Here is a 12,286-nt window from a genome sequence, read left to right as displayed (position 1 = left end):
ACAGAGGTGATTGATCATCATCATAAAGATCAAAGAACATTCTAGGAAAATCTAAGAATGGGTCATTGAAAGCATCTATCAGGGAAATGATTTCAAATTATTTACATTTACCCTGCAGAACTCTCAGGTACATCCTAAAGAAATGAGATGCTATAAATAAATTGCGTAGGCTGTAATGATCGCGGTCAGTTACAACATTTCATTACTTTGCCCCACCAGGCTATGTGCCCCACTCTTATCACTGATGAGCAATAACCTGCACTGCTCATAACTTATGGAAGGTTGTCATGAATGCAAATTTAGTAATATACCAATAAAAATAATGCTTCAAGTACTACCTACCTGTTTTCATATGGATCATCTCCTTAAAGTATTACCAAGTACTGACCTTTAGGGAAGTAGTCATTAAGTCGGAATTTACAATGTCAACACTACAATGTTGACAGTTATGTAAGAAGGTGAGAAATGTCGAAAGGCAATATGTCGACATTCTCAGAATGTCAACATTATGGTTAGACTGTGGGACGGGAGGGTTAGGCAGTAGTAGGGGGTTAGGGTTTACATACAATGGGGAAGGATATGATTAGGCCCTAGAGAGAGGGCTAGGGGAAGAATATATACTAGAATTATCATAAATGTTGTCATTATGACCGTTGACATATGATAACACACCCCAAGAGGGGTGAGGGGGGGGGGTTGGGGTGGACAGGACAAAGCAGTGGTCAGATGGAGATGACTTGGCAATCAGTATGCCAGGTCCCTTTACTAGTTGGGTAATATAGCAATAGGAACACTTTATGGGAAGTTTTAAAAGAGATTTCCAATAAAGTATATTTACTACTACCTTCCATTGTCTGTTTTTGTACTTTTATATTTAATACTTAAGGTGCTAAGAAAAAAATCACAAAACATGGATAACAAAAATCTAAAGAAAACTTTCTCTTTCCTTAATACTACAATAAAGTTTTGTAGGCAACAAACATAAAGGCATAACATGCTGTATTAGGTAATTATTTAGTGGTAGAAGGCCTAATTGGCAGGGAATTCTTACAATAGCTTCACTAACCTATGGGAAGGGCATTTCCTGCAGTTAATGACGGAGTAGCCTGAGACACGGGCTTTTAGCTCTACAAGACAATCATCAATTTCCAGGAAATGTCTTCCCCTGTGGCCATTATTGCTTAGAAAAGTTCAAACACTCACCACTAAACTTTCTTGCTTTCATTTCCAGATAAGCTGAGCACATTATCATCAAAGGCTGAAAACAAGAATCCAAACATTGATGAAAATTGCAATGTGAAAATAAAAGTGGGAAAGACAGGGTCTCTATTCTAGGAACAAAAAGGTTTCGATGTGAAAAAGTCAAAACATGTCTGTTGCACGAGAAACAACTCACCCTGGTTTACAACAAATCGCAACTTTTGTATCGTAGACAGGTTCCCGCTGACTCTGTACAAGCCGCCGGCATCTAAGCCTGGAATGGAGAACAGGCTGTGTTACATACAGTATATAGTACAGGACACATGAGGCAATGTAGAACTGGATGGATTTTTCATAACATACTACAAGCTATGCTGTGTTGCTAGTCATAGTGACCAATCACAATAAAGATATTAGCAATCTAATATAGTCTGCTAAATGAGCACTTATATATAATTTGTTGTTATGCTATCTATATATACAGTATAAATGTGAAAGCCCTCAATCACTGACTGACTCACTGACTCATCACTAATTCTTATACTTCCCGATATGTTAGGAAGCTGAAATGTAACATAGATATTTTTCAGGTAGGATATAGAAAAACTATGTATTAGAATTTTAATAAACCTCCCCTAAGGGGATGAAAAGGGGGTTGACATAATGACGTCATTACCGATGCGTGGCTTACGTTGTGTGAACGATAACAACGAAACGGACAATCAGATAAAAATTTGGATTGCACCTCCAGTGTGTAGAATTTAATAAACTACAAAAATGGTCCTGTCACTTTTCACCGTCTCTGCTACGGGTGCTCCTCGGGTAACGCCAAGAACCATGGATTAATATTTACTTACATTAAGACGTCTAAACTTTACATCTCTGTAGATTTACCAAATTTGTAACACTCATTTATATGTACAACCGTGAAAATCAGAAACTCTCGTGCGAAGAATGGGTAGAACAGCTAGTTTATTAATATAAAAACAATATTGTTTAAATTAGTCTCCGTTATTTACAGTATGGGAAATAATATTTTGAGAATGTTACAAGGGAGACTCTGCGCCAGGGGCTGTTCAAAGTGTCGATGTCTGACCGACGGTGCATCGATGGTGGAGTGATCGGATCCACCAGCGCAGTTAGGTTTGCTTAGTCTATTAGTAGTGCAAAAGAGAAATCTTCAAGCTGACATTTGCATATTTTCGCAGTTGCGAATCGGTTGAGCAGTGCATGATTTGTATACACCTCTGAATCAGGCCCCTATTGTAATGCAGCACACTAGAACTACATGTGTAACATGGTTAGAATTCCCCAGCTATATAACAAAACATGGAACCAAGTGGCTTGGAAGCTATTAATGACCAGCAGTGCATACCCAGATATTTCAGTATCCCGGGCAGGCAAAGCTGCAAAACCAGACACCCCCCACAACCAACTGACGGGTTCTCTCTAGTACCTCTACAACCCCCTGCACCACCCATTGTCTCTGGCACTTTTTGTTACTGTGTAGCTCCTCTCGGTTACTGTACCATCCAGTGTCACATTCTCCTGCAGCTTTAAACCATCCTAGAAAAGCCTACATAAAATGTACAATATTCACCAAAATACACAACTTTTTTCTTTTTAATTTGAAATAATAAACTAAGATTAGCACATGCCCCTTATAAATATAGTTGCAATAGTTATATAAATATACATTGTATAAACTGCCTGAAAGACAAGAAAAAAAATTCTATTACAAGCTACTGGGACATTGAGAGGTTCCTTGAACAGTCAACAGTTTACAAAATAACAACATATTGTAATATTACTGGTCAGAAGTCCATTCCCTCTTATTTCCTGTAGTGTAGTATATTTTTTTGCTGAAAAAGTAGAAAAACTGTTCCGAATGTGGATCTTTTTCTCACTCTGGAGGCTGATTAGCATCTTGCACAGTTTATATAACATGTGCAGACCCTCAGAAATATTACTCCAATTATAATTTTCACGAGCCACAGTGCTCCTTTCCAAAAACTTTTTAAGTTTAGCCAAAACCAAACCAAAAGGAGGGTTTGGGCATCGGCTTTGTGACCACATTCCCTTAGCTGGATCGCAGACCTATTATTTTCGAAACACATTTAGGCCAAGTGTAACTTAGAAGAGAGAACTGACTTGAACATTTTAAAGTTGTGATTCTGTGAACAATTTTCAAACAAAACAACTTTAAAGGCACCTTTGTCTAAAAAAAGCAAAACATTGTGAAACACGAGGACACTGACGTTCAATAAAGACGTATGACACAAAGAAATTACATGTAATGTTTAGTAGTTCTGACCACGTCTGTACCAGACTGTTATGAAGGAAGTGGTGGCTGGTAGGAACCGTACAATTCTACTCTGCATGGTCTAGTACCAATCTGGCAAATGTAGGATGCTCTTATTGAGCTGCGTAAGGTGGATGTAGTTCAAAGAACCCAATAATAACAATTACAAAAACAGGATATCTGTGTATCCAAAGAAACCAAAATTGTAATCCTTTCTTGTAAAACATTAGCAGCTCAGTATAAAGTGAAAATCAGTAATAATTTAAAACATGTTATTATAAGTAGAATACATATAACTGTGGACCTAATTCAGACCTGATTGCAGCAGTAACATTTTTCTCTAATGGGCAAAAAACATGTGCACTGCAGGGGGGGCAGATGTTACATGTGCAGAGAGAGTTAGATTTTGGTGGGGTGTGTTCAAACTGTATTCTAAATTGCAGTGTAAAAATAAAGCAGCCAGTATTTACCCTGCACAGAAACAAAATAACCCACCCAAATCTAACTCTCTCTGCAAATGTTAGATCTGCCTCCCCTGCAGTGCACATGGTTTTGCTCATTAGAGAAATAGTTTTCAGGCCTGAATTAGGCCCAGTGTCATAAAGGCCTACCTGATATTCTGCTGCAAGGAACCATGGTTCAATTAGATGTAAATGCTTATATTGACCCTTTGGTGGTGAATAATTGGCATTTGGGTAGAGTAAATGCTTATTTTTAAGATACTCTGCTTGTTCTATATTAAACAGATGATTATCAGACATATTGTTTTTAAGATGAGTTTGATTAGGCCAGATTACTTTTTTTTGTTATCAGTCTTCATTTCATGCACATCTGTGTACCTCCACTTTTTACATCAGCAAAGAGTACATTATATCAGGAGATATGATGCTGATCCTTTGGGAGGCTGTACACTACCCACATGCGTGATTGAATGTGGACCGGGGTATACACTGTAACTGATGGAGGCAGCGTCTTGATGTAAGGACAATACATAGGAAAATACTGTACTACTTGTCATGCTACTCGTCAGATAGTATAAGGAGCAGGGAAAATACAACAGCACAGAACTCCTCCCATGTGTTTGCATGAACAATCTTTGACAAAGAGGGGGGGGGATGTACTAAGTCTGGGAGAGTGATAAAGTGATGAGAGCTAAAGTACCAGACAATTAGCATCTAACTGTCATGTTACAGGCTGCGTTTGAAAAATGACAGGTAGGAGCTGGATGGTTGGTAGTTTGGGATGCAGTTAAAATGCCGGCTGTCGGAATCCCTGCGTTCATGATACCGACACCGAAATCCCGACAGCCGACAATGCCAACAGCAGGAATCCCGGAACACCAGGGCTATTCCCACTCGTGGGTGTCCACGACACCCATAGAGTGGGAATAGATCCTGTGGTGGGTGCAGCGAGCCACCAAGCCGGCAGCATGTCCAGCGCAGCGAGAGCACAAGGGTACTCTTAGCGCTCGCCCAGATGCTGCCATAATGTACAGTATGTAACCCAGTAGTTTTTCTCCCTCACTTTATCACTCGCCACGCTTAGTACATCTGCCCTAAAACATTTTAAATGAAAAGAACTATATACATCTTGTTGCTGCTTTTTGTTTCAAAAAATATTGGAGCTTCAAAAAGCCAAGTTATAAAGTGAATGATTTGGGCAGTTTAATCGCTCGGTATGATGTGCTCTCAGGGTTATACATGACTTCAGTCTGGCAACATTTTCTTCCAGCAATTTAGTCTCTCAGGATGCATTACACAGATCTTTTCAAAAGGGTGGTGTCACCTAGAAAAGGGCAGTGTTTATAACTTCAGGATCAAGACACATTAAAGTAAGGGGGAAACTCACTTTCCATGTTATAAGAGAATGCTGCTTCAGTTTGTTTTTCCAGTTCCACCTAGAAAAATGTACATCAGCTGCACCTAATGTCAGAAATAAATCTCTTACGTGACACAGACCTAAACCTCTGGGCCCCACTATATTACTGGAGTTTCTTACTGGAATATCTGCCCCATTCACCTGCAATAACCCCTACACCCAGTAAAGATGGATCATCTATTATTCTGGGATTATTCTAATCCCATTTATATAGTATTATTTTTTTTAAATGGAGGAGGAAGAATGAGCCCAAACCATTATCTTCCCTAAGACCCCAAGAGGTCCTAATCAGGCCCTGGTAAATACCACTCTGTACCAGGAGCCCAACATCAATATTAAAACTGTAGATAAATAAGTCCCTGCTATATGTGTCTGCTGGCATACCCACTTGGCAGAGTGCAAATCACAGTACACCAATGCGCTGAGAGTCTTGCCTTCCATAAAGTATCTCCAAAGAACTGCTATATAGCTCTCCTCTCCTGCCCGAGCCTCCATCATGATTCAGCTCTCTCGGTTACTAGGACGAGTGTTGTAGCATAAATTGTGGCTCCTGTGTAAACTGGCTGCAGCTTCTTTTCAACCAAGAGTCCCATGTGCTCCCCTTTCCTTCATACTGTTCAGGAGTTTCAGATCCCTGCCCGCTTTTCTCTGCTGGTGTTGACAGCACTCTGGCTGTCAGTAACTATGTAAGTCATGGAAAATACAGCGACAAAAATGATACTCAGTAGTTTTCAAATGAGTTCAGCAATATGGGATATTGATAATGTATAAATATTAGGTTTCTTTGCAAACATCTGAATGTACCATACTAAAGGTTGTGGTGATAGCAATTTGTTATTGTATGAAATGGATTCACTATAAAAGTGATCTCATTGCAGCAAACTGATGCATAATACTACTATACAAACCAGCATTACCAGAATGTACCTGTGTAAGGTTGCAATCTGGCAGTGACCTCGCTAATCTGCCCCATTAGGGAAACTGAAACTACATCTTGCAATGGAAAAGAAGTAAGATGGGAAAGAGCCATTTGGAAATCAAGCTTTTCCTTTAAATAAGACGTGTGGTTTTTGGCTTCACATGAATCACAACCCATAAGTTTCAAGTCATGTAATACACTATAAAGGGATATTTCTAAAACATTTCATTCACTCACTGAGAGATTAGACCGTCACAGAAACTCAGCTGCTAGTTAAAGGGGCAATAGCATTAAAAGCTAGTGTAATGTTTTTTTTTAAAAAAGGGTGATTTCAATTTCATAATACATTTCAAGTTAACATTTTTCTCTGTACATTACTGTTATGGAATCCCTTTAGGACTGACGTAGAGATGATGTCATGTCTGCCATTAATGCTTACACATTGCATGCAGCAAAATAAATGCAGAAATTCTTCTATGCAGGTTTTGTGTGCATCTGTGAAAACAAACTGCAAGGACACCTGCGTATCTATAATGGTTGCAGTGTGTACGGTTCACACGGGCCCCTGAGTCCGGGTGGGGCTGCACCCATTATTTGCATACTCACCCCTCCAGAGTCCCGCGCCAACGTCAGAGCGCTGTCAACTCACTGTGAAAATAGCTGAAGCATGCAGAGTAGAGAAATCACTGGGAAAATGGCTGCTGCGCCATTTTCCCAGAGATCTGCACATGCACAGTAGAGTCTGAACCCTCTAGTGCTTAGACTCTCAGAGCAGCCGGCAGAGAGAAAGGGGCGTACGGAGGAAGCTGCACCCGGCCTTCTACTCTCTTAATGCGCCCCTGCACAAGTATCCATATGCTTGGTCATCCTCATTATCAGTGCTCACTTGCACCAGTCCTATCCTTTGTGTTAATAATCTGCCTCAAAATAAAGATGTTATTAGGCATATGCACAACTGTACATAGTCGGCAATTCCATTGATACTCCCTTAGCAGGGGCGTCACTGAGGTCAGTGACACCGGGTGTGTAGACAATTCCCCATGAGTGAGGCCAAAAATGGGGTGTGGCCTAGTGGAAAGGGGCATAGCCTTATGGACTGACCCCATTTTCTTCACTCTGGGGGTGTGCTCAACATTTTCAGAGATGCTGGGCTGCCCCTGGAGACTGATCTGCCTGCACTTCTGGCTCCTACACTGTGACAGGAGCCAAGTGCTGTGTTCAATACTGGAGGCCATATCTTCAGAAACATATGAATACATTAGAGACTGTGCAAAGATAGGCAACTAAAATGGTGGATGGCCTACATCACAAAACTTACCCGAAAGACTAAAAGATCTTAATATGTATAGGTTGTAGCAGAAAAGGGAAAGGCAGACATGATAAAATCTTTCAAATATCTCAAGGGTTTTAACAAGGTCCAGGAGGTAGACATTTTTTAAAGGAAGAAATGTATTAGAGCACGAGAACATGTACTGAGACTGGAGGGAGGCAAAATTCTGGGGAAACACTGTATGAGGAAAAATTACTTCACAGAAAGGGTAGTTTACAAGTGGATTAGCCTCCAATCAGAGGTGGTAGAGGCTAAGACAGTAGAGCAATTTAAACATGCATGAGATAGGCATAAGATGTCCTTACAAATAAATAAGGATCAAATAAATAAGGATAAGTAACAATATGGTTAAGAAGAAGCAGACTAGATGGGCCATGTGGTTGTTATCTGCCATCAAACTGAAATTCTATGTAATGTCACAGTGCAACAAATGGAGAACCCGGCATTTGTGGTTTCACTCCTCGGAGGGGTGCAAAAGAGTTCCCTATAGCTAGAAACACACTATAAAATTATCTGTCCAATCTTTCTGTTTGGAACGAAAATCTGGTAATGTATGTAAGCAAATGATAACTGACCATTTGCTCCCAAACACTGAAAAATAGGCAAAAATGGACGTTTAGACTATTTAGTTAAATCCATTTGATTTAACCAATTTATCTGGCTTTTGGGAGCAAATGCTTGACTATAATTTACTCCCAGATTTTTGCTCCAACCAGAAAGATTGGACAGATAATCTTATCATGTCTATCCAATTTATAATTTTACATCTCCCACACAAGATGAGGCTGTAAAACCAATTTGTGTTTAACTCAGCATTATACTCTCTATGTGCAGGTCTACTATATTTATTCAAAAGCCACTAGGTGTGACCAATTCATATGAAATTTCACAACATAGCATTGAGGATTTACAAGGTTCTCGAAGAGAAACAACACTATGATAACTTAGTATACAGCGCTATCTACTGTCCCTCCAGATTAGGGGATTAGGGTTAGGCGGCGAGAATGAATGGTCAGGGTTAGTCTGCGGAAGGGTTGGTTAGAGTAGGGTTAAAATAATTACCGAGATCCATCTGGATTCTGACTGATGGGCTGTCTGCATTTTGTCTGGATTGCGACGGCTAGGATACTGATACCAATTTGTCAACAACATTGTTAAACAATCCCCTTTAAAGCTCACCAATGCAAACTTTTGCTTTTCTAGTTCCGTGTTTCCAAACTGGGAGTCGCGGGCACTCTCCAGGGGTGCTCTGGATTGGTGGTACAGGACCAAAACAAATTATTTATAATCAATGTAATATGCAAAATCAGTACTGGTGGCTGCCAATCATAACATGGGTGGCCACAGAGAAGTGCAACTCTTTCTACCACCACATACAGTATCTGAACCTAAGGGTGAAAGGTAGTAGAAGGCTCTATTTACTAGAAAAATAAATAGTTATGAAATCTTGTTGAATAAACTATCTTACTTTTGCGTTTTTTTTCTTCTTTTTTTGTTCTTGTCATGTTAAGGTGTGTAAACATGGTGAGATAAATCTGTAAGAATTTGACTATATAGTCAAAATCTTATGAAAAGTTAGTGCATATCTCAAGCTCAGGCAGCTTGTGATACAGATTCAATCCCGATGTAGTAATCATGAATTCATCAGACTGTGCTCACTACTAAACATAGCAAACTGATTTTTTTCGTAGATATCAGAGAAATCAGCTGCTATCCCCCATTTCCAATCACAATAGGCCATAGAAACCTATGGAGCTCCTATTTTTTAGATTTACCAAATCGTAGAATGTGAAGCACTCTGGAGCTTGACCCCAGTAGCTAATTCCATCTTTAAATAGCGTTAGCCATTGTGGCCGATGGGCTACTTACTGCAACAGTTACTTGGAGAACTATTCCCAGTAATGGCTACTCGTGCATGCGTGGTGTGCTGAGCGCACATGCGCAGTAGCACAGCTGGCACCCAAACAAGAAAAATGTTGGGGGGTATGTGGCTTTATAAATAAAATAAATAATAATAATAATAATAGTAACCAAGTAAGTCCATAAGCAAACGCTCAAAAAATCTAAACATAAAATACAGTATTGGCTGTCCCGTCTACATGGCTTCTCCTGAACTGATTGCATTTTACACATTACAACCTTTGCACTAATTAATTTTCAGAGCTAACTGACAACTAATTAGTTTACTCAATTCTAATTTAATGATATCCGTACAAGAACTTTAAACATATCTTTAGAATAACTAGGCTACGCGGTGTAAAGGGCAGTAGGGTTGAAACCTGAAATGATCTTTTCTTTTTCAATAAATAACATGTCTTCAAAAAATGACTGCACTTTTCTATTAACCTGATGTGCAATTATTATTTTTTTAACAACTCTTAACATAATTGTATTAGAAACAGAACATGCCAGTTCGTTGAGAATGTTTAGCCGATGAGTGCACTTTGATTATACTGCAAAATGGCGAACCACAGAGATAATCTGCGCCAAACTAGATTTGTGAGAGCGTTCGTGGATAATTTATGGAGTAGGTGCAAAAGTTCACAATTGTAGCTTGCAGTGGTGTCTCCTGAGAGCTCAGATTAGGAGGACTATCTAGGTGCACAAATGGAAAACCAAAGTGATTAGCGATTTTCAGGGCCGTAACTACGTGAGTGCCAGATGTGCCTGGCACAAAGCGCAGTTGCCCTGAGGGCGCAACGGCCAGCGGCATGTAATGAGTCAAACTGACTCATTACATGCCGCCTCTGCTGTGTGCCGCCGCCACGCTGTGGTAGAGAGAGCAGCGCCGGAGGCAGCAGAGAAGGAGGAGGAGGGAGGGGGACTGGAGCCGCAGCAGCGCTATGTCATTGGTAGTAAGCGCCGCTGCAGCAGTCCCCTCTCTTTCCGTATTGGCTGCCCGGCGCTGCTGTTGATGCTGGGATGCGGTTCCTTCATCCCAGCAGCCACAGCAGCGCCGGGCAGCCAATACGGAAGGAGAGGGGACAGCTGCAGCGGCGCTTACTACCAATGATATAGCGCTGCTGCGGCTCCAGTCCCCCTCCCTCCTCCTCCTTCTCCCCTGCCTCCGGAGCTGCACGAGGAGCCTGACTGCCAGCGGGAGAGATGGTAAGTATATCTCTCTGTCTCTGTCTGTCTCTCTCTCTCTCTCGTCTGCCGCTATGTGTAAAAATGGTGACTGTGCCTGCCGCAATGTGTAAAAAGGGGGACTGGCTGCCGCTATGTGTAAAAAGGGGGACTGTGCCTGCCGCAATATGTAAAAAGGGGGACTGGCTGCCGTTGTGTGTAAAAAGGGGGACTGGCTGCCGCTATATGTAAAAAGGGGGACTGTGCCTGCCGCAATGTGTAAAAAGGGGGACTAGCTGCCGTTATGTGTAAAAAGGGGGACTGGCTGCCGCTATGTGTAAAAAGGGGGACTGTGCCTGCCGCAATCTGTAAAAAGGGGGACTTGCTGCCGTTATGTGTAAAAAGGGGGGCTGGCTGCCGCTATGTGTAAAAAGGGGGACTGTGCCTGCCGCAGTGTGTAAAAAGGGGTATGCTGTCTGCCGTAATGTGTAAAAAAGGGGATGCTGTCTGCCGTAATGTGTAAAAAGGGGGACTGTCTGCTGTAATGTTGAAAAAGGGGGACGCTGTCTGCTGTAATGTGTAAAAGAGGCTCTACCTGGTGTAATGGTGCTACTGTGCAGCATAATTTGAATAATGGAGACTACTGTGCACCGTTATATGAATTGGTTTTATTTTGTGGCCACGCCCCTTCCCCATGAAGCCACGCCCCTATATATTTTTTGCGCGCCTACGGCGTGCACTGCTCCTATCTTGCATGGGGGGGGGGAAAGGGGGGCGCCAATGCTGTTTCTTGCACACAGCGCTAAAATGCCTAGTTAGTTACGGCACTGGCGATTTGTATTCAGGGCCTGATTCAGCTGCATGCCACACAGAACAGATGTTTGGTACTTTGCGCATGCGCCGATCCTGTACTGAGCATGTGCAGTACAGGTCTGCAGTGTCGGACGCAGATTGGCAGCAGACTGTCAGCGACTGTGTAAGTATTATCTCACTTGTTTCATTACAACTGAACTGCTAAAAAGGACATCACAAACTACAAAAAAAAAAAACTCAGTAATGCTGCACAACTTAATTGAATAAAGTAGAAAAAGAAGAAATGGGTGATAAAAAAAAGCTTTATTTTATATACGGATATAAAAAGTCACAAAAAAAGTAATGCAAATTCCTAGTGTAATGAAAGACGATTCATGGGAACTATCACTGTTTACTATAGGCCTAATTCAGATATGGATGAAATAACGGCACATGTGCAGTACGGGTCTGTGAAGCAGCACCCAGATCAGCAGCAGAGTGTCAGTGACTGACTGCTTTCTGCCGTTTGAGGTTAGGGAGGGGGCGGTGACGGCCTTCGTTTCCCATAATGGAGGTGTGTCACCGCTGCTGTGGGTGAGGCCAGAGGCCAGAATATCCGCTGGAGGATGGAGATCTCCTGACCTCTTTGTTGTATCTGTGGCGGCTGGCTTGCGCATGTGTCACTCAGCCAGCCAATGGTGCTGTGTCGCATGACACCTCCTGCTGCATTAACATATTAGTGCTTCTATGTAAGCAGCAGCAATAGCGACTCCATCCACATCTGTATCAGGCCCACAGT

At 41.6% G+C, this 12,286-nt stretch overlaps 1 protein-coding gene across 3 annotated transcripts in view; it reads right to left on the bottom strand.

Annotated features, from left to right (window-relative positions):
* The window catches only part of ARHGAP15 (Rho GTPase activating protein 15), a 1,201,663-nt gene that overhangs the window by 389,392 nt on the left and 799,985 nt on the right, over nucleotides 1–12,286 (bottom strand). For all 3 annotated transcript variants that reach the window (XM_063933735.1, XM_063933734.1, XM_063933733.1), the window contains one exon: nucleotides 1,397–1,474. In XM_063933735.1, coding sequence (XP_063789805.1) covers nucleotides 1,397–1,474 — 78 coding nt within the window. The remainder of the gene's footprint in view (nucleotides 1–1,396; nucleotides 1,475–12,286) is intronic.

Source organism: Pseudophryne corroboree, chromosome 7, assembly GCF_028390025.1.
Source record: "Pseudophryne corroboree isolate aPseCor3 chromosome 7, aPseCor3.hap2, whole genome shotgun sequence".
Classification (NCBI taxonomy): Eukaryota; Metazoa; Chordata; class Amphibia; order Anura; family Myobatrachidae; genus Pseudophryne; species Pseudophryne corroboree.
Note: the sequence above shows the minus strand (reverse complement) of the source record. Positions and strands in the feature narration are given on the sequence as shown.